A 24,999-nucleotide genomic window follows, 5' to 3' on the forward strand; every position below is an offset into this window, starting at 1 on the left:
TAAAATCCAGTGTTATTTAAAACTAAATAATTTTTAAAATCTTTGTACATTAAGTCATTTCAAATCAATTCTAATAGAGTTTTATGAGTAAATTATTAGAATCAAAATCCAAAGTATATTGCAGAGATTTTAGAATCTAAACAAATGAATCCATCAAACTGATATCAATTTTTAAATCTAGAAGATTATAAAACATAGAAAATTCATTTCAAATTCATGATTGAATAACAACCCCTTTGGCTCCACTTTCGATTAAAAGTAAACTTTTGTTTTTCCCCACTTTAAATCACTTTGAAAGGACTAAACTAAACTAAGATGGCTCCACTTTCGATTAAAAAGTTATGTATTTAAATTCGCCAAAACATTATTCGGAAATAATACAAAGAATAGATTTTAACCTCATGCGGACGCACGGAAATGTTTTATTTTTTATTTCTAATATAAGTTGCATTTATCTTTTTGTTTAGATATAATTAATTTTTGTTATTTATTTTTTTAAATCAAAAAATTGTTATCATATTTTAATTTTAAACAGTAAAATTTGTATATTAGTTAATAGAATAAAAATATACGTTAATTAAGTATACATTGATCTAATGTTAATTATAAACTTTGTTATTATGTGAATTTAGATCTACACATAAACAATCTATATATCTATGAATTTGCTAATCCATCTATTTAGTTGTTTTAAATCATTTTTAATATCTTACATGTTTTGACAAACTAATCCGTATAAGACTATAATTATAATTGTATAACCCTATAAATATTTATTAATATGGAATATTTGGACCATTGATTATGAAAAAATATAATAAGATATTTATTTACTATTTGTGCTATTAAAAAATATATATATATATATAAACGGGCTAACATGTTAGTTTAATTGTCTCAAATCATCTTAATATCTTACATGTTTTAAGAAATTAACTCATGGACCTTAAATATAAATATATATATATAACCAGTGTCGTGCGAAGACCTTTAGAGACCTAAGGCAAATTTTAAAAATACATATATTACAATGTTGTAAGAATAATGATATAAAATATATATAAATCTATACATAAATTCTAAGTTTTTGAAAAATATCTTACATAAATGTTATATATCTTTTTTTCTACAAACAATAAATTTTTAAAAACTGAAGAAATAATTAAACTTATAGCATAGAAAAATTAAAATAGAAAGCAGCTCTAAAAACAATTATAAAAATCATTCAAATTTTAGTTAGAATATAAAGTTAATAAAAAAAGGTAGTTATTGTAAGCATAAGTGAGGTTTGAATAGCTGAACTCAGATGCATATAAAACTAAGAGGAGACATTAACCACTACAACATGAAAGATATTATGTATTTAGGGGCCCTAAAATTAATTATATTGTCTGGGGACTTGAGGCAAATGCCTTTTGCAATACACTATAAGCACAGCTCTGTATATAACTCTAATCAGCTCGATCTTGTATAGTATAAATATTTATTAATCTCAAATATTTGATATTTTAGACCGATTGTTTATGATAAAATACGATAAAATATTTATTTACTATGCATTTTTATAAAAATATTATTTAAATTTAAAATTTAAAATTAAATCTTTTCTGTATTTAAGAAATTCTAAAGTATTAAAATTATTATCAACATTTTCGTAATAAAATTTAATTATAATTTTTTTAAATTTTTTGAATTTAAATTAAATTGAATGCAAATTTTTGTAACTAAATTTAATTAAATTTCTAATACTTTGAAATTTAAATTAAAGATAACCTAGATTTTAGGAAATCTAAAAATAACTAAATTAATAACTAATTTTCGGAAATTAAATTTAAAAATTAAATAAAGTATTATAAAAAAAACTTTGGGAGTGTTTGAATGTAAGCACTAAATGTGTTTATGTTTTAATAGAACAGATAGATGTTCGAGGCTACCAGATTCAGAAACAATAATCTTAAACGCTAATTAGCGGGAATATTTGATAATTAAACAAGTAACATTACCGGAAAAATAGATCCGATGAATGAATATTTCTAGACAATAATAATAGTAAACATATCACCCAATAATAAGTAGACAATTATTTAAGGCCAAAAAAAAGAGTAGACAATTATTTAAAGGGATAAACTCTTTGTTAACCAATCCTTGTTCCTACTTCTTTCCACTAAAACACACGCGCACAGATGACCACGCGTGACCAATTAACAAGGCAAGAGCCAGCAAATAGAGTCTACGCGCTTGGTTCACGCGTAGAACTTGTTAGCGCGTATACCGGTTTTGTCATTGTTTCGTTCGATTTCCTAATCTCCTCCTAACTCTCTCTCTCTCTCTCTCTCAAATTCGTGTGTTTTTTTTTTTTGCCGATCAAAGCAGCGAAAAAGCATTGAAAAATGTCATCCAAGGACAAGAAACCGTCGAAGCCGTCTGGTGGTCGGACCGGTCATATTCGTACCCTTTCCGATCTGAATCGAAGGTCAGGGCCGGACTCCGACAGTGATTCCGATGGACCTCAGGAGTATTTCACCGGCGGAGAGAAAAGGTCGGTGTTTTTTTTAAACCCTGATTTTCAGATTTTCCAATTTTTTCCGGTGCTTGTTTTCGATCCGAGGGTTCACTGAATTAGATATGAATGATTTTGCTTGAGCTTTTTCTTTCCGTTAAAAATCAGTTTTTTTTTCTATGATTCAACTGTAATGGTTTTAGCCAATTAATTGCTTAATCGAAAATAAGATTTTTGTAGTTTAGATGATTGCAGGCTTTCCAGGAGTTTAGTAATCAGTGATTGAAAATTTGAAAAAAATTACCTTTTCAACTTCTGTTAAGAAAGATACTTTATGATTATATAACTTCACTAATGCATACATACAAATAGCGATGCACAAAGCTTTAGGCTTGTATCTAAACCCATTATTAAATTGAGGATTTACTATGGTTGGTATTATCTAACATGTTAAAAAAACTTGGATTGGATCTTTGTGTTATGTGTGCAGTGGTATGCTTGTTCAGGATCCTACAAAAGAACCAAAACACGATGATGTTGATGAGATATTTAATCAAGCAAGGCAGCTAGGAGCTGTGGAAGGACCTCTTGAGCGTCCTTCAAGCTCCAGAAGCTTCACCGGAACCGGGAGATTGCTTTCAGGAGAAAGCGTGCCTAGTGCTCTTCAGCAGCCTGAGCCTGTGATTCACAATATCGTTTTCTGGTCTAACGGATTCACCGTAGATGATGGACCTTTGAGGAAGTTGGACGATCCAGAGAACGCGTCTTTTCTCGATGTAAGAAAAACGAAACTTTCAATTTGTCTACTTGAATTCCCATGTTAAAACAGTTGTTTTTAATTCGGTTTTGCATTGGTTCTTTTTGGTTCTTTGCAGAGCATTCGAAAGTCTGAGTGCCCGAAGGAGCTTGAGCCTGCAGATAAAAGAGCTCCGGTTCATGTCAATCTAATGAGAAGAGACGAGAAATGCCCTGTAAGTCCTCTCTGCACTCTCCAACTTTCCCTCTTTTGTATTGAAACTACTGATAAAGTATCTGTTTTTTCTCCAATGTTTTAGAACATTGAATAGACAGTTCGAAAAGCACACATCTTTGGTTTTATGAATCCTAATCTGCTATGGACTAAATCGGTTTTATGCTCACTGAGACATTTTATTTTCTTTTCTATGGTAGGAACGAGAGAAACTTACGGTTGCATTTCAAGGAGTGGGAAGGACTCTAGGTGGTGCCAGCTCATCAACGGCTCCAAGCCTAAGCAACTTAACCGATGTACCAGCGGTTCCATCACCGTCACAGTCACCGAGCCTTGTCGTTGATGAATCTCTTCCATCAACATCGATCCAGCTTAGACTCGCGGATGGGACACGCATGGTGGCTAAGTTCAATAACCATCACACGGTCAACGACATTCGTGCTTTCATCGACTTTTCTCGACCAGGGAATCCGATCAACTACATCCTTCAGGTCATGGGTTTCCCACCAAAGCCGCTTACTGACCCTTTTCAGACCATTGATCAAGCTGGTCTCGCAAACTCTGTAGTCATTCAGAAATTCTAGAAACTTTTCGTTTCTCTGATTCTTCTTTTCATATGCATTAGAGAGAGAGAGATTTCGAGAACTTGGGATTATTGTCAAGATATCCAGAAAAATGTTCTTCTGATTTGTAAGAAAAAAGAGCACAATCGGCTTAAGAGAGCAAAAACATCATATGGAATTTCAATGTTTTTCGTTTGAAATGTGTTTTTTATTATACGGTTTATATATTAGAAGAATTGAAAGTTTGCTTACGAAGTGATTTAGAGGTCTCGTTTTGTATAATCTGATTTGGTGTTTATTAAAGTTCGAATCTAAACAATTATTACATGACCAAAAAAGATTCCAATCTAAACAGTAAACTGTTATTACATGACTGTTTTGGTATATAAAAATACCATAACTTCTATTGAGTATTCATGTGTTATTGGTGTGCCAAACTGGCTGATTTTGGACATACTACGTCCATGAATAATTTAGTTAACTCACATAAAATAATGTTTTGGTTCATCAAATACCAAAACAAATGAATGATTAGTAAGTTTTTTTGCCGAAAGATTAACACGCGTGGTACCATTCTAGATTTAAATATAACGTTGATCCTGTCAGTATGACTCAATATAACAACATGATAACATAAAAAACAAACTTAGGACGAGCATGAAATTCAAGTAGAATTTTGGTTTGGTTACTTTTGTTTTGAAGGAGGAAGAAGGTAAGAAAATATAAGAAATATTCATCTTTCGAATTTTACTGTTTGTCTGCACAAATATTTCCATCAAAATTTTCAAACGGAAGTAAAAAAATTTGAAATTCGAGCCTCTTTTTTTCCCAATTTCCGGCAAATGTTTCTTGCAGGAAAAAGCAACATAATTCCCAATTTAATTTGTTATGGAGAAAAATAAAATAAAATAAACTAAAAAGGGCAAAATAATAAATTGCCCTTGTCTACAGTAAAACTCCTAAATTGCAAATGACTCATCTTCTTCACCTGGAGAGAATCTAGGGTTCCAGATTTACTCTTCATCTTCCTCTCTTCTGCCCTCTGAAATTTCCTCTTTTTCCCCTTCTTCATCTTCCCATCGATATACCCATCCTAGATCTTCTAAAACGCCCTTTATCTCTGTACATTTCAAGGTACGGAGACAAACAAAAACCTAACTTTATTCCGGCTTACCAGTTTTTTTGTTTGTTGAGAAAACCCTAGCTTCCATGGCAAAAACACGACCTGGTGTCGCCTCGAAAATTAAGCCTGGAAGGAAGGAGCTTGACTCTTATACCATCAAAGGCACCAACAAAGTTGTGAGAGGTAGTCTCTTACCATTATCTATCGTCACTTGTAAAATTGTACATTATTCTGCATGTTTTTGGGCATTTCAGCATCTAGTGTATGTTTACAAAGGAAGGGCTTGCTCTAAAGCTTAGATATGGAGTCTGTATCGTTCAATGTCTGCTTAGGTGGTTTTTAAATTCACCCTTATTCCGTAATCTTCCTCTTCAGGTGTTTAGCTGTTAGATGTTTATGTTACTGCTTTGTAGCTACACTTTGGAAGGTGTTTGGTTTATGCAAAATGTGATCTTCGGTAGCTGTCTTGTTTCAGAACAGAGAATTGTTTTGATTTAAGCTTCTTATATGTAAATTTTCTGACTTACTTTTTTTGGTTTTCTATGAGCTGTCTTTAGCTGTGTAACTGAGAAACATGAATGATTACTCTTGTTTGGGTTGTAACATGAATTCGTTTTACTGCATATTTATCATCTGCAAATATGTGTGTTGATGCAAATGTGGACCTTTACATGTTAAAAAATCTTGCATTTACTCAGAAAATTCAGTCGGTGCTAGTTACTAGGTGAAAGAGTGATGGTATACTTAACATTTGCAACCCATACTTGAAATGCTTGTTCATTGGAAGCTTCTTATGGTGTTTGTTGTACTGTGTAGATTAGAGAATGTCAGTTAGATATGTCACTAGATTCATATCCATTTCGTAATATTGGGCATGATGAGCTATCAAGTAATCTTTGATGTTATTTTCTGCAGTTGGAGATTGTGTGTTGATGCGCCCATCAGATGCTGGTAAACCACCATATGTGGCCCGTGTTGAGAAGATCGAAGCAGATGCCAGGAACAATGTGAAGGTTCACTGTCGATGGTATTACCGCCCTGAGGAGTCCCTTGGTGGTAGGAGACAGTTCCATGGAGCTAAAGAACTTTTCTTGTCTGACCATTTTGATGTTCAAAGCGCACACACCATTGAGGGAAAATGCATTGTTCACACCTTCAAAAACTACACGAGGCTTGAAAACGTTGGGGCGGAGGACTATTATTGTAGATTCGAGTACAAGGCTGCTACTGGCGCGTTTACCCCTGATCGAGTTGCTGTGTAAGTTGATATATGATAATCAATTCAGATATATGTTTTCTTATTAACTGGAATGTCAATGATTTTATTTTATGTTTTGCTCTTTTGGTTCTGAAGGTACTGCAAATGTGAAATGCCTTATAATCCAGATGATCTCATGGTCCAATGCGAAGGCTGCAAAGACTGGTAAATGTAGATATTTGTCTTTTTAGTAGCATCCTTACTTGTGATTGAACATTAAAGACACTTTAATTTCTGTTTTTAAACTTACTGGAATCCTTTTCCACGAATTATTGATGGTAAGAGTTGCAATTTGATGTTGTAGGTATCATCCTGCATGTGTGGGCATGACGATTGAAGAAGCAAAGAAGCTTGATCACTTTGTATGTGCTGAATGCAGTTCTGATGACGATGTCAAAAAATCGCAGAACGGGTTTACTGCATCTCCAGCTGATGATGTCAAGGTTCGTTTTTCTCTCTTTAGCCATCTCCTATATAGATAACCTTTGATAGCCTTTGATAGCCTTTGCCTCTGCCGCTCTGTGTGCATCCGTTTCATTGACTTATTTGAGATCTGAGAAAAGTTAGAAAACCAAATATATGCACTTGCTTGAAACGGACCTGATATTGCTTGAAATATATGCACTTGCTTTGCTTAGTGGGGAATGGCCAGAAAGATACAATTTGTAGTTCTTGGTCCTGTCAGGATATGGTCTTTGCTTAACGTTACTCCAGGTCTTGCTGAAAAACGATCTGTCTGTTAAGGTTACCAAAGATCCATTTTGTACTGCTTATACTTCCACGAACTTAAGCATACCATAGATACTGGAGTTAGAAATCTCCTTGACTGTGACCAGGGAGACATTGATTTCAAAAAGCTTTTGTTCCGCAATATTTTTTCTGTTTTGTGTTAAAAAGCTTGTAAGTTTAACAATGGCATTGTTGTCTTCAGGTGGAAACGAAGCGCAGAAAAAGATAATCTCAGGGTTCTCATGTGTAAAAGCCACAGGGGAAGATAAGTTATAACATGGAAGCTCCTTGGTGCAGATTTTAGTAAGTTAGGATTTTGTCTTTGTCGCTGTGGTTGTGATGATGTCTGTATGGTGCGTTTTCCAAAACTAAGAGAAATGTGAAAAAGGAGAGAGATCGGAGAGATGATGAAGACAAATTATGGTGGCAGCGTTAGTTGTATAGACTTTTCCGTGGGGATTAAGTTAAGTTTAGGTCTGTTTGTTATGGTCTGTTGGTTTGTGTCTGATGTGAACAGAGGGTGACGAACATGAACAACGCTTTGACTTTGGGTCATCTCAACAAAATCTAACCTCAGATCTATCTTCCACTTTCTTAATCATGGTCGTATATCCTGAAGCAATTTTTAGTAAATTATTCGACAAACTAAAAAGAGAGAACATTGCAAGGCTAAATTCAAAATCTTATTTAGATGCAAAAGTCTCAGATCGATTGATTATTCGACAAAAAAGAAGAAGAAAGATGATCGAAACAGGGTACAGAGACTCTTCTTATATACTCTAATTTTATCCTCACAGAAATACACAAACAAAGTTTCATACTTTTTGGTTTGAACAAAGATGTATTCTTTACCTCTCTGTCGCATCCTTTGGATCAGAGCCGTTTGTATTAAGCAAAACTCTCCACTTGCTCTTGAGTTTTGGAGCTGATCACTTTTTTATCATCCAATGAACAGAAAAGACTCGACCTTGGAGTGGTTTTGGATTATTATAATTATTAATCAGAATGAGATATCGATCTGTTCATGTTCAGGTGTCCTGTAAGAAAATCCAGTGTCATCACTTGATCTTCTTTTGACAACGCTTGCCCTTTGAACCAATCTCACTAGCTGTTGAACCACCTCTGACATTGGTGGCCTGAACTCTGGTTCCGGCTAAATTGACAAGAAAAGAAGAAGATGGTTACTTTACGAAAACAATTTCGGTTTTGTTTTATTGAGTCGGGATCGTATTTTACCTGAATACAAAGAGCAATGATATCCGCAAAACGAGACAATGACTTAGCTGGATACATGCCATTAAGAGAAGGATCAACCATTTTAGACAAAGCATCTATATCATGAAGCTGCGGTGTAGCCCATCTCACTAGTGATTGCTCTGCTCTCGTCCTCGAGCTATCAAACACACACAAAGCAAAGCTGATTATGGAAAACTCGAACCAATGGCTCTTTTTGGTTGACATTATATGAATAAGAAGGTAAAAATGAACCTGTCAAGAGGCTTCCGACCAGTTAAGAGCTCAAGCATGACTACTCCAAAAGTGTATACATCACTTTTCACAGTATATATTCCCGACAATGCAAACTCGGGAGCGCTGTATCCAAATGAACCTACCACTTGAGTTGAAACCTGTTAACATGCATAAAACCATGAAAGGCTCAGAAAACGTTCCAACATTAGCTCAATATCTGATTCTTTCCCATTTTGTTATCACCTGTCTCTCAGTGTTAGGGTTTAAAGCAGCTAAGCCACTATCTGATAAGTGAGGATTAAGTTCTTCATCTAGCAATATGTTCGCCGACTTGAAATTCCTATGTACAATTGAAGGCAAGCAAACTTCGTGCAAGTACCTGTACCAAAAAAAAAAGAGCTCAGGTTTAACATGAGAGTTGTTCATGAAAGAGACTAGATATATAGTCATAACCAATGTGACGTACTCTAAAGCCTTGGCCGTTCCAAGTGCCACTTTAACACGCGCATTCCAAGTCAAGGTCATGCTTCTATCATCATTCAAGTGAAGCATATCATCTAGATTCCCATTTCCCACATATTCATAGACTAGAAGACGTTGACCATGCTCAGTGCAGTATCCAGCCAAGGGAACAATGTTTGGATGCCTCAAGCGCGACATGTTTGAAACGGCTTCTAAGAAACTATCTTCTTCTTGTAATGAAAGTGCTGCATTATCAATCTTCTTGATCGCCATTATCTAGAAATAGGTTACACACATAAATTGGGTCCCAAGAAAGAAGGTTGGCTTTGTTTAGTGTAGAAAGCTATCAACTTTTGAGTTACCTTTCCATGGGGAAACTCTGCTCTATAGACACGGCCTAGAGAGCCTTCACCAATGATGTTTTCTTGACTAAAGCTGTTTGTTGCTACTTGCAGAGAGGAAACAGTGTATTGTGAAGCAGTGATTGGAGATCTTATTCTACTTATAGACTCGTTTTTCATAACCCGATCAACCGTTACTTTCTCTGCAGGTGAAGACTTCAAGTCTGCAACGGATGCTACACTTTTTACCCTCTGCTCTTGCACCTCAGGTATCCCACTAAGTGGAAGACTTCTTTGAGAAGCTCTTGTGCTTCCTCCAACTTTCTTTTTCTTCTTATGAAGGCACAAGTAAAGACCAAGTGCTACAATACCAGCAACAAACAGAGAACCGAACACTATACCGGTAACTACTCCACCAGACAAACCTTTGTCAGATTCAGAAGACTTCCCTTCAGCGTCAGGACTGTTTTTGGGTTTCTTAGAACCAGAAGGTTTCCCCTTTTTGTCAGGTCTTTCTGGCTGAGGAGAGCCAGGTGCATTATCAAAGGAATTACCATCATATCTGTTTCATTTTGGAATGTCAAAGACATAAACTTGCAACTCGTTTAAACTAACACTGAAAGCAAAATCCAAAAAGTACAGAAATTTAACAGATTGTTATTGAAAACTAACATTAAGGTCTCAATAGAGCTAAGCTCCTTAGGTATGGATCCATTGAATTGATTGTTTGCAACATTTCTGCCAAGAAAACATATACGGTAAGTAAACATGGGGAAATAACACATTCATTGCTTTTGTTCTATCTGAAATGAAACTTACAGAGTTGTCAGAGGCAAACCCGAGAGTACGTCGATGGTACCTGTCAACTTATTGTTCTGAAGATATCTGTCACAAAGGAAGATAACAAGATGAATTTCTTTTTTCACTTCTTAATTCTCTTGGCAACAAATTCAATTTGAAAGCACTCACAGAACGGAAAGCTTGGACACTGTACTTAAGGAACTCGGAAGATCGCCACTGAAATTATTGTGAGATAGGTCCCTGGATGAAGCAATAACAGATCAATGGACACTGGAACCTGGCAGTGATATGAGTGTGATAAAGAGATAGGTAAGAGATCTTACAAGGTTGAAAGTGACTTATGATCAGCAAAGATATCTCCTATCGACATCGAAAGTGAATTACCACTTACATTCCTAGAAAATATCAAAATTTAAAGACTCATAAGAAGAAGAAATCTGGTAAAACCACACAGTATATGGTTCTAGAATGGCAAGCTCACATGTACGAAAGAGAACCCATAGCAGATATGGAGTATGGAAGGTTACCACTTAGGTTGTTTCTTGCTAGATTTCTGCATTACATTTTCATTCAACTGTTAGTTTCAAAACTGAACACTGAGATGCAATAAGAGCATAGCTAAACAAACACAGCATTACAGGCTAGTGAGATTCGGTGGCAATTGATATGGAAGTGTGTCATGGATGTTGTTGCCGCTAACATCCCTGTAACAAAATGAAAGATAGTTTAGTTGCTGAATCCAAAGCCTACAAAAGCACAAAGATCAAACAAACAAAACGGACAGAAAACATCTAAGTCATACAGTTTTCTGAGTGACATTAGGTCTGAGAGCAAGTATCCAAGAGTGCCAGAGACTCCTAAATCCGATATATCTCTGTTAGAACCACAACAAGCATAAGAACATTTTCCAAGAATCACTAACCAATGCAAGTGGAAAGTAGGAAAAAAAAGAAGCAAAATCTGATTCTTTACATAGTGACAACTGCTGAGCCCTCACAAGTAATCCCTTTCCATGACTCTCCACATGGATCTCCACCTCCATTTTTCCAATTGGTTAGCTGTGAAGGACTATTTAGTGAAGTATACAAAACTTGAAGGGCTTGAACTGCAATAGACCAGTAAGAAGAGGACAACTCGGATATCAGAAAACCAATCAAGGATCTAACAAGAAAGATGAAAAATCTTTCATAAAGCTTACAACTTTCCCTTTTCAGCTAAAAGTAAGTAAACACATTTGGTTAAATTTTGGTTTTTTTTTCTACTGGCATTAACATTTCCACTTCCCATTATTTTCCGGCGGGTTCTCGGGAGTGTCAAAATATCAATTAATCATCAAATCTACATTAATGCAAAAGGGGGTTTATCATCTGAATCTAAAGTCTTATACTTTAGTCTTTAGGGAACGAAAAAAGCAAAGAAACCCAAAAATCTAAGGTCTCAAATCACATCGCTAAACCAAAGAAAAACGAAAAGATCTCAAAAGAGACGATCACAATAAGGTAAAAGCAGGAAAAGAAAAAAGTCACAGACTCATAAAAGCCTAATACTTTACCATCAGATGGGTCAGTAACACAACGAACAAGGGAGAATCCAGAGATCAAAACGAAGAATAGGAGCAAAACAGGGAACGTAGCCATTGCAGAAGCTGGTGTGTCGGTGATCACGAGCGAGGACTTCCATTGCAGAGAAACATAGCTATGAAAGCTCCAGAAGGGGAAAGCGAAAGGAAAGAGAAAAAAGACAGTGACAGAGAAGAAGAAGAGTAACAGTGGGGATTGGGGATAGTAGTTAGAAGCATCGCCATTAAAGAAAGGTATAGGTAGTGACTAGTGAGAGAGAGAGAGAGAGATTGATTCCAAGCTTGGTTGAGTTATGAAGAGAGAGAAATAATTATTTTTCTCATTTTTCTAATTCAGGTTTCTTTATACAAAACCTCTATTTCTCCGTAGATTCATTCACATTGATTAATAAGTAAAGCTTATTTAAGACTTCATTAAGACTCATAAGGCAAGATTCTTAATTGCACTGGCTTAATGATTATATATAAGTATTTTTGACAATCTACGTATATAGAATCAACGTATATGATTGAGATGAAATTGCTGAATTTCTTTGAGCAGTTGATAACTGTTCTGACTTACTGACTGGTGTTTTGTGTCGGTGGGAGTTTGGAATTTGCTTTCATTTATTTTTCCACATATTTTAAAGTTGTAAAGTAATATTTTAATAGACTAAGTAAAAAATGAGATTAAAGAAATAATATAGGTTATTTTTGGGGGAATGAAATTGTAGCTAGCAACATTTGACTCGCGTTCTTTTTGGGCTATTTGCCTCTCGCTATCAGTTTTGTTTTGCTTTTCCCAAAGCTCTTTTTTCTTTGATTCTCTACACTTGCTCCTTTCTTTCTTCTAGTACACCTTTCTATTTCTGTGCCACGTCTCCAGTTATCCAGCCATTTGGTTAACTTTTATATCTACCTCTCTCTCCAATATTCATGATCTTTTCTAATACAAGACATGTACATTATGATGTAAGAAGAAAAAAATTATATTGACATTATGCATAAGGTTTTTTTCTATATAAAATGTATAAATGGTAGCAATTATGTTTGATTGGTAAGAAAATTTATCTAATAGAAGAACTAACTATTCAAATATTGAAATGGTATCAGAAAAACAAAATTTTAGTACCTTAATTTAGAGAAAAAAATAACAAATTTACTTACGTTATTTCTTTTACGATATGAATATAGTCCTTTCGATTATCTTGGTAATGGACAATTCTTTGGATACAGATAAATTAGTCAAACATCTGGGATTAAACACATAGTCAATTAATTCAGCAAAGGCAAAGTGGTTCCAAATAATTTACAAATACCACCAATCAAAATTTCAAATGATGGTGACTATATATTGTTGACTAGATGCAAAACGTAAACTAGTTTTTCTTTAGTTTTTTTTATAATTTTTTCAATATAAAGTTTCGAACGGTTGAACAAAAAAACAATTAAAAAAATGGAAAAGCTGGATTTGTAAATTGACTTATTGTTGGTGACATGGTCTGAAGAAAAAAAAAAACTGAAACTTTTAAGGCTGACTAAATAAATTGTTTTGAAATCTATAGTAGTCTCGGCTTGTAAATTCAACCACCAAAAAAGATGCACACTGTTTAAAACGCGGTTAGAATTTGCACACGAATTAAAAAAGAACACGTGAATGTTATAGCTTGCAAGTTTCTTTTTTTGTATAACCTTTGCTGAAAAAAATAGATCCTTTTTTATAATTTAAAGAGAATTATCAAATCAAAATAGCAACAAAATGGAAAACGACATACATTTTGGACAAAAGAAATGTGGGATAGTTCCGTGAAAACGACTAATAATAGACTACATAGAGTAAAAGATATCGTCCACTCATAGAAACACGAACATTATGTTACCTTTTGGCCTGTTCTCATGTTATATTATTTTTTGTACTTTTATGAAAATATTATTCTTCTATAGATATCTATTCATCAATAATACGGATAAAAGAAATTATATTTAGAGCTGAAAGTGAAATCATGTGTGGATCCAATCTGGCTAATAGCTTAATGGTTTACAGGCCTGTTCAACTGTTCTTGGCAGAGAAGAAGATCAATGATTAATAAATTAACCTTTTCCCCGTTTTTATTGATCGTTTCCTTATATCTTTTGATATATTGAAAAGTTAGAATGAGTTTTGAATTATAGAGTCATTTAATTTTGTCTCCTACGGCCTTACCCGTAAATTTATTTCGTTGGAGGCCATAAACCATGAATCTAACTCATATTCGAATGTGGTTTTATGTTATTTTGTCATGTTGATGCAGTTTTATTCTTTTACAGTTAATAGTATACTGTATAACTAAAAGAAATAGTAGCTACTATTTTAAAATAAATATATTGTATTGGCGAAGTGAAAAAGGGGTTTAATGAGGGAAGAATCAAGATTGCTTGTTTAATGTCTTGAAGGAGAGACTTTATTCCAAGGAATGAAATCCCGTGATCTTGTTTTGGATTCTTTCAACGTAATTACGTACTTTAAATATTAAAATTACGTTATTTATCTTATTCTATGCAAGCAATTATAAAATACATAACCATACAGAGAAGTTAATTTAGATGAGTAGTTGATTTATTAACATTGGGAACAAGGCTTCTTATGGCTACATAACCATACGGAGAAGTTAATTTAGATGAGTAGTTGAGCAAATCATGCCAACCAGTGTATGTATCAAAATAAATTAAATTCACATTAAATGTTTTTTCATATGTCTATGTTTTTATTATATAAATTAATTAAAATTATAGCTGAAAGCCTGAAACAATATGCACAAATTTCAAATCTAAAAAACTAAAATAAGAACTGTGTTGAAAAAAACGGTACGATGTTCAAGGCGGTGGTGTTCCAAATCTTCTGAGACATAGTTATGTCTATCATCTCACTCAAAGATGTTGGGTTTTGGCTTGTTTTTTTTTGTCTCTCGTTGATGGTCAAATCTTAAGCAAGGTCGGATCACGGAGGCGTTATGCTCCGTTGCTGTTTTTTGTATTGCCGGTTTAGGTCGATTTACCTCTGGCATAATTCATGTCTAGAAATAACTCTGTAAGTCTAATTGTAATGTTTGTTTTCATTACCAAATTTTATAAATAACTTGAATTTTGAAAGAAAAAAAAACAGTTTTACAATAAAAATATATAATCGTGGGTTTTTTCATTATGAACCTTATAGAAATGAATGTGATAAAGTTTTATAAGTCACAAGACTGACAACATCAAAGACGGAGCCAAAGTCATTGTCGAGGAAACGAAAATGAGACGATAGAAATCAATGAAGAAAACAGCACAAGCACTAGTGTTTACTATGTTCCAAAAAAAAAAGTGTTTACTAAAAGAAAAAAACCTCGACCAACTAACACTAGGCTCCGTAAAGTTTCGGGCTATTTGGATAGGGCCTTATTTGGAATTCGGCCTATAATTCTATTGTTCGGTCACAATATACCTTCTCTTGAACTTCTTTCTCATTCCTTGCATTTATCATATCCGGAAAAAATCGAAGCGGCGTGGACATTTTTTCTCTCAAACCAATTTCTGATTAAAGCTTCAAAGAATCCGACAAATGATATTTTTTTTTTCAGCGTAATTTAACAAATATCGAACATTGATTCTCGTAGTGTATGTTTGGTTGTAATACTCAGAATCTGAGTTTTGATATCACCTTTTTTGTGTTGTACCGACTACCGAATCAATTAGTCTATTTTTTATATATATCAGCAATAATGGGCTCCATATTCGAATCCAAAAAATCCATGAAAATGTATTATGTGGTCGTTGGCCACTATGCCAATGATTCTAATGAAAATGAATCGCATAAGGTAAAGGTGCTAGCTAAAATGTAATTCCAAAGTTCAATTATTCAACCAACTCTAATTCTCTTTTATATTTTGACTCCATTTTCTAATTCAGTGGACTATGAAAGAACACATCATCATCTTGCATGATTTTTAGCACAAAGCTTTCACTTTAAGCCAAAATAATAATACTCATGTGTTTTAATCACCACACTCACACGCTCCGCGCGTGCGCTACTTACAAATTTGTATGTCCCCACGTTAAGCGCATGTCTTACCAAATCTTGCACTATACAGTCTCTATAAATGATGGTCCGTGCACCACGGTCGCTTAGTCTGCGCGTGGTCCGAACATTGCAACATTTTTCTGCCCGTTACAAAGTCTATGTCTAACTAACCGTTAGTAACTCCTACTATATTAACCTATATTAATAGTAGCTATTAGCAAACACCCAATAAATTCTCACTAAAATAATTTACTAACATCAACTTCAGCAAAACGCAAAAATATAAAACAATTTTAAGGCTCAGAACCTCTTCACTAAAAAAGAAACACAAAAAGAAAACCAAAGTAAAAAGGAACATCAAATGCATTCTTTCATTTGATCATTAAATAAGGAAAACCACTTACTACAATTAGTAGCAGCCCGACTAATAAACAAATACAAACAAAGTGATGTCTATTAGCGTCAAGATCACAATTGATTTAATCTAAAACAAAAGAAGATTCGGAATTATTAAATTTATTCTTTTGAAATTGTTTAATCGGCCGGCACATAATTTGTTTTAGACTTTTAGGTGAACGAACATAGCCTTTTACAAATAATCCAACGGCACTAAAAATAATATATTTGAAAATACGATGAAATAAATAAATATAAATAGGAATACTTTTTGGCAAGCCAATGAGCGTAAATAAACAAAAACCTCTGGGCGTCTTCTTCATCTTCTTCTTCTCCTCGCGACTGTACGATCTCTTTCAATTTCCCACTCCCTTAATTTTAACCCTCCGTAACTGCTTTTCTTATCAGTTTCCATACCAACATTATCTTAAACGGTTTTATATATAAATTAATAATATCCATTAAAATAATTTTCTTTGGTTTATTATTTACCTCTATATTTGTTTGCGTGTTGGTAGTTCACTCAGGGAGGGTAGAGAAAAAAAAATAAAGTTCTTAGCTTTGGATGAATCTCGAAGTGATCCAAACACTGGCTTATTCCACTCCTCTTCTCTAGGGTTTCTCTCTGTTTCCTTTAATTTCTGACTGATTTCTCTTTTTTTTTTTTTTAATAAAATTAAAGTCTCTGGATCTCATTGTTTCTGTGGAGTAAATTTGGGGATAGCTGACAAAAAGCTAACTTTTTTTTTATGCTCTGAGTTGTTTCACGGTCCTTTATGTTTCTGTAAAAAGATTCGAACTCTTATGGAATTTGGTGTTGTGAAGTTTGTTCCAAAAGTTTAGCCTTTCTGGGTTTTTCTTGCTCAGTATAATTGGCACTTGCAAATTTAGTCTTCTTTGATTCAGATTTATGAAGTTTTCCACAAGATTTTGGTTTGATAGAAATTTTGATTTGATTATAGAGTTTAGAAAATGCTTAAACTTTGCTTATGTGATTCTTGACTTGATTTCATGTTAAAAAAGAATGCTTCTTTGGAATGTTTCATAATCAGGAAGCTTAAATTTTTAGCTTGGGGTTAACAAGTTTCCTGCTTCTTTGCATTTTACAGGTTGAATTGTTAGTTAAGGGAGCAACAATATAATAAATGGCTACACTACAGGATATTGGTGTATCAGCTGGGATAAACATCCTAAGTGCCTTCATTTTCTTCATAATCTTTGCGATTTTGAGGCTCCAGCCGTTTAACGACAGAGTTTACTTCTCAAAATGGTACCTCAAGGGGTTAAGAAGCAGCCCTGCGCGTGGTGGCGCCTTTGTTCAGCGCTTTGTGAACCTTGACTTCAGGTCTTACATGAAGTTTTTGAACTGGATGCCAGAGGCTCTAAAGATGCCCGAGCCTGAGCTGATCAATCATGCCGGTTTGGATTCAGTTGTGTATCTCCGGATTTACTGGCTGGGGTAAAGTTTCGAACTTTGCAAGTTTTTTGTTTTGGTTGATTGGACTGAAAAATTAGAAACTAAGGGTTGTTTTCTTATTTAGTCAAACCCAATTGATCTAAAGAAGCAGAAGAGATATGTTATATGCTATTTTTGGCTCTAGGTAGAGTAAATATAAGTTTAGCCAAGGCTCAGGACCACTTTTTTTTCTCTCATTAATGATTTTATACATATCTCTATTGTTTACATTATATGTGCAGGCTTAAGATCTTTACTCCAATAGCAGTGCTTGCTTGGGCAGTTCTTGTGCCAGTCAACTGGACAAACAACACATTGGAGTTGGCTAGGCAGCTAAGGAATGTAACTTCGAGCGATATTGACAAACTATCTGTTTCGAATATCCCAGAGTATTCGATGAGGTGCGTTAGACCTTACCATCTCGAGTGTTTTATGTTTCCATCTGTCAAAAATGTAAAGTTTTGAGCTTACAATGTCTTGACTTTTTTTTGTTGGTTTTCCAGATTTTGGAGTCATATAGTAATGGCATATGCCTTTACCATCTGGACTTGTTATGTGTTGCTGAAAGAATATGAGACAATTGCTGACATGAGGCTCCAGTATGTTGCTTCAGAAGCTCGTCGACCTGACCAGTTCACTGTAAGACTCCTTTCTTTCCCATGGTTTATTCTTTAAACACTGTACTAAGTGTAAAGTCGTGACCAGCGATCTAATATGTTGAGATATGTGATAGGTTCTTGTAAGAAATGTACCTCCGGATGCAGATGAATCTGTTAGTGAACTGGTTGAGCATTTTTTCCTGGTCAATCATCCTGATCACTACCTGACAAATCAGGTAAATTTCTTAGAAGCTTGAAATTTGAATCAGCTATTCTGTGAGTTATGATCTTCTTCAGATGTATGAAAAATACGAGCTTTATGAGACTATCAGACTATTAGTAGATTCTTACTTTTGTCTGAAACCAATATGTAGGTTGTATGCAATGCAAACAAGCTCGCCGATTTGGTACAAAAGAAGAAAAAGCTGCAGAATTGGCTTGATTATTACCAGCTCAAATACGCTAGAAATAACTCTCAGAGAATTATGGTGAAGGTACTTGAAAATAAATCTCAACCTTACTCTTCTTTTTGTTTCTGTTCTGTTAAGTTGACACTTTTTCATCAAATAGCTTGGCTTCCTTGGACTTTGGGGACAAAGAGTTGATGCAATCGAACATTACACTGCTGAAATTGACAAAGTATCAAAAGAGATTGCCATAGAAAGGGAGGAAGTGGTGAATGATCCCAAGTCCATTATGCCAGCATCTTTTGTCTCCTTTAAAACTCGATGGGCTGCTGCTGTCTGTGCTCAGACCCAACAGACCCGGAACCCGACCCAATGGCTAACCGAATGGGCTCCAGAACCACGTGATGTGTATTGGCCAAATCTTGCTATTCCATACGTTTCTCTTACAGTAAGGAGGTTGATCATGCATGTTGCCTTCTTCTTCCTAACCTTCTTCTTCATCATTCCCATCGCGTTTGTACAATCTCTTGCTACCATCGAAGGGATTGTGAAAGCTGCACCGTTCTTGAAAGTTATTGTCGAGAAGTGAGTTTCTTCTTCTTCACATTCTTGACATAGAATAAACTGATGAAACATTAAGTAGCATTGGACTGACTGGTTTTCATTTTATTGTAGTGATTTCATGAAATCACTGATACAAGGTTTTCTACCTGGTATTGCACTGAAGCTTTTCCTCATCTTTCTGCCATCCATTCTAATGATCATGTCCAAATTCGAAGGCTTCACATCGATCTCATCCTTGGAGAGACGATCAGCATTTAGATATTACATCTTCAACTTTGTGAATGTCTTTCTTGCAAGCGTTGTCACTGGAGCTGCGTTCGAACAGCTTAGCGCTTTCCTCAATCAATCCCCAAACCAAATCCCCAAGACCATTGGCGTGGCGATACCGATGAAAGCAACTTTCTTCATCACTTACATAATGGTTGACGGTTGGGCAGGAGTAGCAGGAGAGATTCTGATGCTGAAACCTCTGATTATGTTCCATCTCAAAAACGCCTTCTTGGTTAAGACTGAGAAAGACAGAGAAGAAGCAATGGACCCTGGAAGCATTGGTTTCAACACAGGGGAGCCTCGGATACAGCTCTACTTCCTTCTCGGTCTTGTCTACGCTCCTGTGACACCAATGCTTCTTCCTTTTATCTTGGTCTTCTTTGCCCTTGCTTACATTGTGTATCGTCATCAAGTAAGTTTCCTTTCCTCAAGTGGTTCGAATCAGTTTCAAAGCAGATTCTTGAAACATCTTTTTCTGTTTCTGTCAGATCATAAATGTATACAATCAAGAATACGAGAGTGCTGCAGCGTTTTGGCCAGACGTTCATGGACGAGTCATAACGGCTTTGATAATCTCACAGTTGCTTCTCATGGGTTTGTTGGGAACAAAACATGCTGCATTAGCTGCACCGTTTCTCATTGCTTTGCCTGTGCTTACTATCGGTTTCCACCGCTTCTGCAAAGGTCGTTATGAGCCAGCCTTCATCAGATATCCTTTACAGGTTTCTTGTTTCTTCTAACACAACCTTTTCCTTTACTTTTTATATTCCCCAACCATATATACCAAATATGAATCATTCTTGTGTTTCGTTTCCTTGTGGGTTTGTTTCTTTTGACAGGAAGCTATGATGAAAGATACATTGGAAAGTGCGAGAGAGCCTAACCTGAACCTCAAAGGCTACTTGCAGAGTGCTTACGTGCATCCTGTTTTCAGAGGTGACGAAGACGATGATGACATTGATGATAAGCTCGGGAAGTTTGAGGACGAAGCCATCATTGTCCCCACCAAACGTCAGTCGCGGAGGAATACTCCGGCTCCTAGCAGAATCAGCGGAGAATCTTCGCCGTCTTTGCCCTTCAGTGGTAAAGAAGTCTAGAGAAACGTTTTTCAAAACGAAGGATGTTTTACATTGTAAAGAAGCATTCGACTAAGTCACTCAATTTGTATGTAAAATTTAGAAATCAAACTAGAAAATATATTGTTGTTATGTACGTACGGTCTATATTAAGTTTCTATTCAAGTTTGATCATCGATTCACCACTAATATCTTACAACTTTTTTTTTTTATTATCACGACTTAAAGCGGTCAATAATTAGCTATTACGTCCATATTTTTCTCTATCTTGTATTTATCTACACGTTCATTCTTTCTTATTAATTTTGTCTCTCATCGTTTTCATTTACGCTTATTTTACAATTTGAGAAAATATGTCATATACAAGCTATATTTATTTCACAGATTTTTTTTGTTACGTTTTGTATAATTGTATATTCGTATAATATAACAGTTTAATACAACACTATATATTAGTGGTTCTTACGGCTTTAAAAGTGTTAGGCACTACTCTTAATATATACATAACCCTACATAGAATAAGACTTTTTGACCCAAAAAAATAATAATAGAATAAGACTTTTCTGACCCAAAAAATAATAATAATAGAATAAGACTTTAGTTAATTTATTCAAAACTTTAACTGAATAACAATAGATTTCAAACTCTCTTTTTTTGTCAAATCCTTATGATTCTTAAGTAACAATAGATTTTAAATTCTATTGATAGAAAGGTTTTAAATACAAGAATCAAAAACACTAGCATTTTTAATAAAATTTCTTAAATACAAGAACTAATAACACTAGAATAATTGGATAATAATGAATCATGGCTGGATTTAAATTTGATTAAAAACCATATTGAATAACATTCCCTAAAAGACAAAATAAAATTTATAGAGTCGTACGTGAACTACACTCCCTATTCTGACAGTCTAACTAATTGATTTATATAAAAAATAAGGTATTGATAATTTTTTTATAAAAAAACTCGATATACGATCGTTTTGAATAGAGAGACTGAGAAAGATATTGAGAAAGAAAAGGTAGGACGAACAAGTGACTCTCTCTCTCTCTTTCTCTCTCTCTATCTCTCACATCCATGGATAAGATATCACCATCATTCTTCCGCCACGAGGGAAAGCCAATTCGATGCAAAGCAGCAATATGTAGAAAAGCAGGAGAAGCATTAGTGATCGAAGAGATCCACGTTGATCCACCTCAAGCCTACGAAGTTAGAATTAAGATCCTATGCACATCTCTATGTCACACCGATCTTTCTTTCTCGAAATTAGACACTGTAAGATTTACATATATTTCTTTTACCGAAAAAAAAAAATATGTCTATACTAAACTTGATTTTTTTTTTCACTAACCTTTTGAATTTTCCAGGGACCACTCGTAAGGTTTCCTAGAATTCTAGGACACGAAGCAGTCGGGTGAATCTTCTTCATATATCCTTGTTTTAAAAGTTGAAATTTTTACTCTTGTTTCAAGAATCTGCCTGATTAATTATTACTTGATCTTTTTGTCGTAATTAATCCAGTGTGGTCGAGAGCATTGGTGAACACGTGGACGGATTCAAACAAGGCGACGTTGTATTGCCAGTGTTTCACCCTCACTGTGAAGAATGTAGAGATTGCAAATCCTCAAAGACCAACTGGTGCACAAGATTTGCTGAAGATTTCTTGTCAAACACGCGACGATACGGAATGGCTTCAAGATTCAAGGACTCTTCAGGAGATGATATTCACCATTTCCTCTTTGTGTCCAGTTTTTCTGAATACACCGTCGTTGATATGGCACATCTCGTCAAAATCTGTCCTGAAATTCCCGTTGATAAAGCGATTTTGCTAAGCTGCGGTGTCTCCACAGGTTTCTTATGTTCTTTTCTTTTTTTTTGATAAACTGTGGGAATTTGGACTTTTTGGTCATAATATTTTAACGTCTAAAGAGTATAGTTTTAATTACCAGCCCGATGACTAAATTGACACCCGTGAATAACGTGGATCAGGAGTTGGAGCAGCTTGGAAGGTGGCCGATGTGGAAGAAGGCTCCACCATTGCCGTTTTTGGCCTTGGTGCTGTTGGACTTGCGGTATACTTTTTTCTTTTTTCAAGTATAGAAACTTTTTCTTCTATAAAGAAAAAACAAAAAAGTAGCTTTAGCAAAATTATTTCCACAGTATTTGTTGTCCCTCGATTTAATTTATTTTATATGTATTAGTTATTTGCTAATAATAATTGAGATGATTTGGTATTAGGTTGGAGAAGGAGCCAGGCTGCGTGGGGCCGCAAAGATCATCGGTGTTGATCTCAATCCTAAAAAATTCGAGCTAGGTAAAGTCATTTTATATTTCAATGAAATGTTTTTTTCTCAACAATTAAAGGTTTTTTCTTTTGATTTAAAATGTCATTATTTTCTTGGCACCACTTAAACAAAAGATTTCATATCTAAAATTAATTATTATAATACGAAAAATTGGCTTAAATCTATAAACTTATAAATTATCTACATTGAATAGGTAAGAAATTTGGCTTTACGGATTTCGTCAATCCTACCTTTTGTGGAGAACAAAAAATTAGCGAGGTATGTTATATTTTACACCATTTTATATATAAGTTTTAAGAAGAAAAATATTTTATTTGTTGGGTAATCATGAAAAAAGGTGATTAAGGAAATAACAGGAGGAGGAGTTGACTACAGTTTTGAATGCATTGGTTTAACTTCTGTATTGAGCGAGGCTTTCACTAGCACCCGCACGGTACGCTAATATTTGACTGGTTCATGCAGTTTCTTAGCCAGTTCAATATCATCTCAATGCTTAAGCAAAATTGATTTACTACGTCTTTAACAATAAAATTAAACAAAAAAATAAAACAGGGTACAGGAAAGACGATAGTTTTGGGGATAGATAAGCATCTAGAGCCAACCAATTTGGATAGTTTTGATCTTTTCAGAGGCAAACATGTTTGTGGAAGCTTGTTTGGTGGTCTGAAACCGAAACTGGATATTCCGATTCTCGTTAATCGTTACTTAAAAAAGGTATATATGTATCTATATATATTAATCTATTTATTTGCTTACGATTTTTGTATTACTTCCAACTTAAATGTTTTCTTACAATTTTAGGAGCTTAATCTGGACAGTTTTATCACACATGAATTGAATTTTGAGGAAATCAACAAGGCTTTCGATTTATTAGAGCAAGGAAAGTCTCTCCGCTGCATTCTATGGATGGATAAGTAATATATAATTTATTATTAATCTCTTATTATTAATCTCTTATACTTTTGGGATGATCCTTTTATCTAATGTTAAACATGATGACCAGTTTGTGTATTTAAAATTCTGAATATCATTATTCATTGTGTGATGAAAATAAGGCAAAAATCTCATATCATTTGAAAATAATAATCCATCACCAGCGGTATTAATTCTTATATATTTTTGGCCAATAATCTAAGATAAACTAAGATAACCTTCCAAAAACTAGTTAAAGATACCCATTAATTGTTTTTAGATTTGTATTTTAAATGATTGCATACTTTTTCTTCCAAATATGTAAGTCGATTTATGTTTACCAAAAACATATGTATAATACGTTGAAATATGTGTATATATATACAGACACATACAACCTGTATCATCACAACCAATACTAACAAAAAAATTACTTGGCACAAACGTGACAGATACAACACTAAGACAATAAGAATCATGAGATCAGCTACTCTTTTTTTGTTTTCTTGTATTCTCATGTCTTTCATTTTGAACCATGTCAAAGGTAACGCATAGACTTTTTGTTTTGTTTTGTTATGAGAAATCTTATTTTTGCCTATTGCTAAATACGTTGTTTCCATGGAAAAAAAGGTGTAGACCATCTACTAATTTTAATTTTGTTGCATATCAATAACCATATATATTTTGTTTAATTAAAACGTGACATTTTCTGTGGTTGATATAATAAAACAATAGAAGTTGAAGGTGGACTGACTCCAATGGAACTTTGCGGCCGGAAGGATATATTTATCGGGGGATGCAGCCAGGACGGAAACAACACTTGCATAAACGACTTCGTTAAGAAAGGAGGTGATGCCAATAGGCCTTCTAGTTGCGAGTGTGATACTTGCGACGAACAGTTATGCCGATGTATATCCTTGCTAGCTTTGTTATAGGTCTAGAAACAAAATGTACAATAATAGCTACTAGAGAATTAACATGGAAGAAACTAGTTCTATGCGGTGTGTATATTAATTTTTTCTGGACGTCGGAGAAAACGTAATAAAAAAAAAAGAGTTGCAAAACTTAATAAACCTTAAAACCTCGTTTCCTTAAGACTCTGCACAGCTTTCCAGCCACAGCATTTGTACAACAACGTTTCTTTATCATTATTCATGGCGGAGTAAGGAGATCTCGGCAGATCAGCTTAAAAAGGA

General features: G+C 34.5%; 6 protein-coding genes across 9 annotated transcripts; 5 read left to right on the forward strand and 1 right to left on the reverse strand.

Annotated features, from left to right (window-relative positions):
• Positions 1-2,313: 2,313 nt before the first annotated feature.
• On the forward strand, positions 2,314-4,232 carry LOC18028614 (plant UBX domain-containing protein 3). Its single transcript, XM_006413624.2, has 4 exons — positions 2,314-2,539; positions 2,991-3,276; positions 3,376-3,471; positions 3,671-4,232. Exons 1-4 carry the CDS (start codon positions 2,391-2,393, stop codon positions 4,052-4,054), a joined length of 915 nt encoding a protein of 304 aa, XP_006413687.1. The 5' UTR covers positions 2,314-2,390; the 3' UTR covers positions 4,055-4,232.
• A 779-nt stretch (positions 4,233-5,011) lies between these two features.
• LOC18028615 (chromatin remodeling protein EBS) lies at positions 5,012-7,719 on the forward strand. Of its 2 annotated transcripts, XM_006413625.2 has the most exons (5): positions 5,012-5,339; positions 6,072-6,414; positions 6,511-6,579; positions 6,719-6,857; positions 7,346-7,719. In XM_006413625.2, the coding sequence occupies exons 1-5, from the start codon at positions 5,243-5,245 to the stop codon at positions 7,370-7,372; spliced, it is 675 nt and encodes a 224-aa protein (XP_006413688.1). In that variant the 5' UTR covers positions 5,012-5,242; the 3' UTR covers positions 7,373-7,719. The 2 variants fall into 2 exon arrangements, with proteins under 2 accessions (XP_006413688.1, XP_024005440.1); XM_024149672.1 differs by lacking the exon at positions 7,346-7,719 and having other exon boundaries at positions 6,719-6,896.
• An 85-nt stretch (positions 7,720-7,804) lies between these two features.
• On the reverse strand, positions 7,805-12,014 carry LOC18028616 (protein STRUBBELIG-RECEPTOR FAMILY 8). The gene is made up of 15 exons (XM_006413626.2): positions 11,770-12,014; positions 11,190-11,322; positions 11,020-11,091; positions 10,856-10,921; positions 10,699-10,770; positions 10,541-10,612; positions 10,386-10,457; positions 10,236-10,301; positions 10,089-10,154; positions 9,438-9,978; positions 9,080-9,351; positions 8,857-8,992; positions 8,632-8,771; positions 8,380-8,536; positions 7,805-8,296 (listed from the first exon to the last, which is right to left on the reverse strand). Exons 1-15 carry the CDS (start codon positions 11,852-11,854, stop codon positions 8,144-8,146), a joined length of 2,103 nt encoding a protein of 700 aa, XP_006413689.1. The 5' UTR covers positions 11,855-12,014; the 3' UTR covers positions 7,805-8,143.
• Positions 12,015-16,535: 4,521 nt separating this feature from the next.
• On the forward strand, positions 16,536-20,751 carry LOC18028617 (calcium permeable stress-gated cation channel 1). Of its 2 annotated transcripts, none has more exons than XM_024149664.1 (10): positions 16,536-16,554; positions 17,320-17,669; positions 17,909-18,067; positions 18,170-18,305; positions 18,400-18,501; positions 18,640-18,759; positions 18,836-19,257; positions 19,348-19,918; positions 19,995-20,228; positions 20,346-20,751. In XM_024149664.1, the coding sequence occupies exons 2-10, from the start codon at positions 17,356-17,358 to the stop codon at positions 20,601-20,603; spliced, it is 2,316 nt and encodes a 771-aa protein (XP_024005432.1). In that variant the 5' UTR covers positions 16,536-16,554; positions 17,320-17,355; the 3' UTR covers positions 20,604-20,751. The 2 variants fall into 2 exon arrangements, with proteins under 2 accessions (XP_024005432.1, XP_006413690.1); XM_006413627.2 differs by lacking the exon at positions 16,536-16,554 and adding an exon at positions 16,719-16,827.
• An 867-nt stretch (positions 20,752-21,618) lies between these two features.
• On the forward strand, positions 21,619-24,663 carry LOC18028618 (alcohol dehydrogenase-like 5). 2 transcript variants are annotated; one of them, XM_006413628.2, is made up of 10 exons: positions 21,619-21,860; positions 21,953-21,999; positions 22,107-22,435; positions 22,575-22,657; positions 22,824-22,899; positions 23,085-23,149; positions 23,229-23,324; positions 23,444-23,605; positions 23,693-23,805; positions 24,539-24,663. In XM_006413628.2, exons 1-10 carry the CDS (start codon positions 21,663-21,665, stop codon positions 24,543-24,545), a joined length of 1,176 nt encoding a protein of 391 aa, XP_006413691.2. In that variant the 5' UTR covers positions 21,619-21,662; the 3' UTR covers positions 24,546-24,663. The 2 variants fall into 2 exon arrangements, with proteins under 2 accessions (XP_006413691.2, XP_024005438.1); XM_024149670.1 differs by lacking the exons at positions 23,693-23,805; positions 24,539-24,663 and having other exon boundaries at positions 23,248-23,324; positions 23,444-23,572.
• On the forward strand, positions 24,232-24,828 carry LOC18028619 (putative defensin-like protein 234). Its single transcript, XM_006413629.2, has 2 exons — positions 24,232-24,347; positions 24,539-24,828. Exons 1-2 carry the CDS (start codon positions 24,281-24,283, stop codon positions 24,736-24,738), a joined length of 267 nt encoding a protein of 88 aa, XP_006413692.1. The 5' UTR covers positions 24,232-24,280; the 3' UTR covers positions 24,739-24,828.
• Positions 24,829-24,999: the final 171 nt, after the last annotated feature.

This window comes from Eutrema salsugineum, unplaced genomic scaffold, assembly GCF_000478725.1.
Source record: "Eutrema salsugineum unplaced genomic scaffold, Eutsalg1_0 scaffold_1, whole genome shotgun sequence".
NCBI classification, from domain to species: Eukaryota; Viridiplantae; Streptophyta; class Magnoliopsida; order Brassicales; family Brassicaceae; genus Eutrema; species Eutrema salsugineum.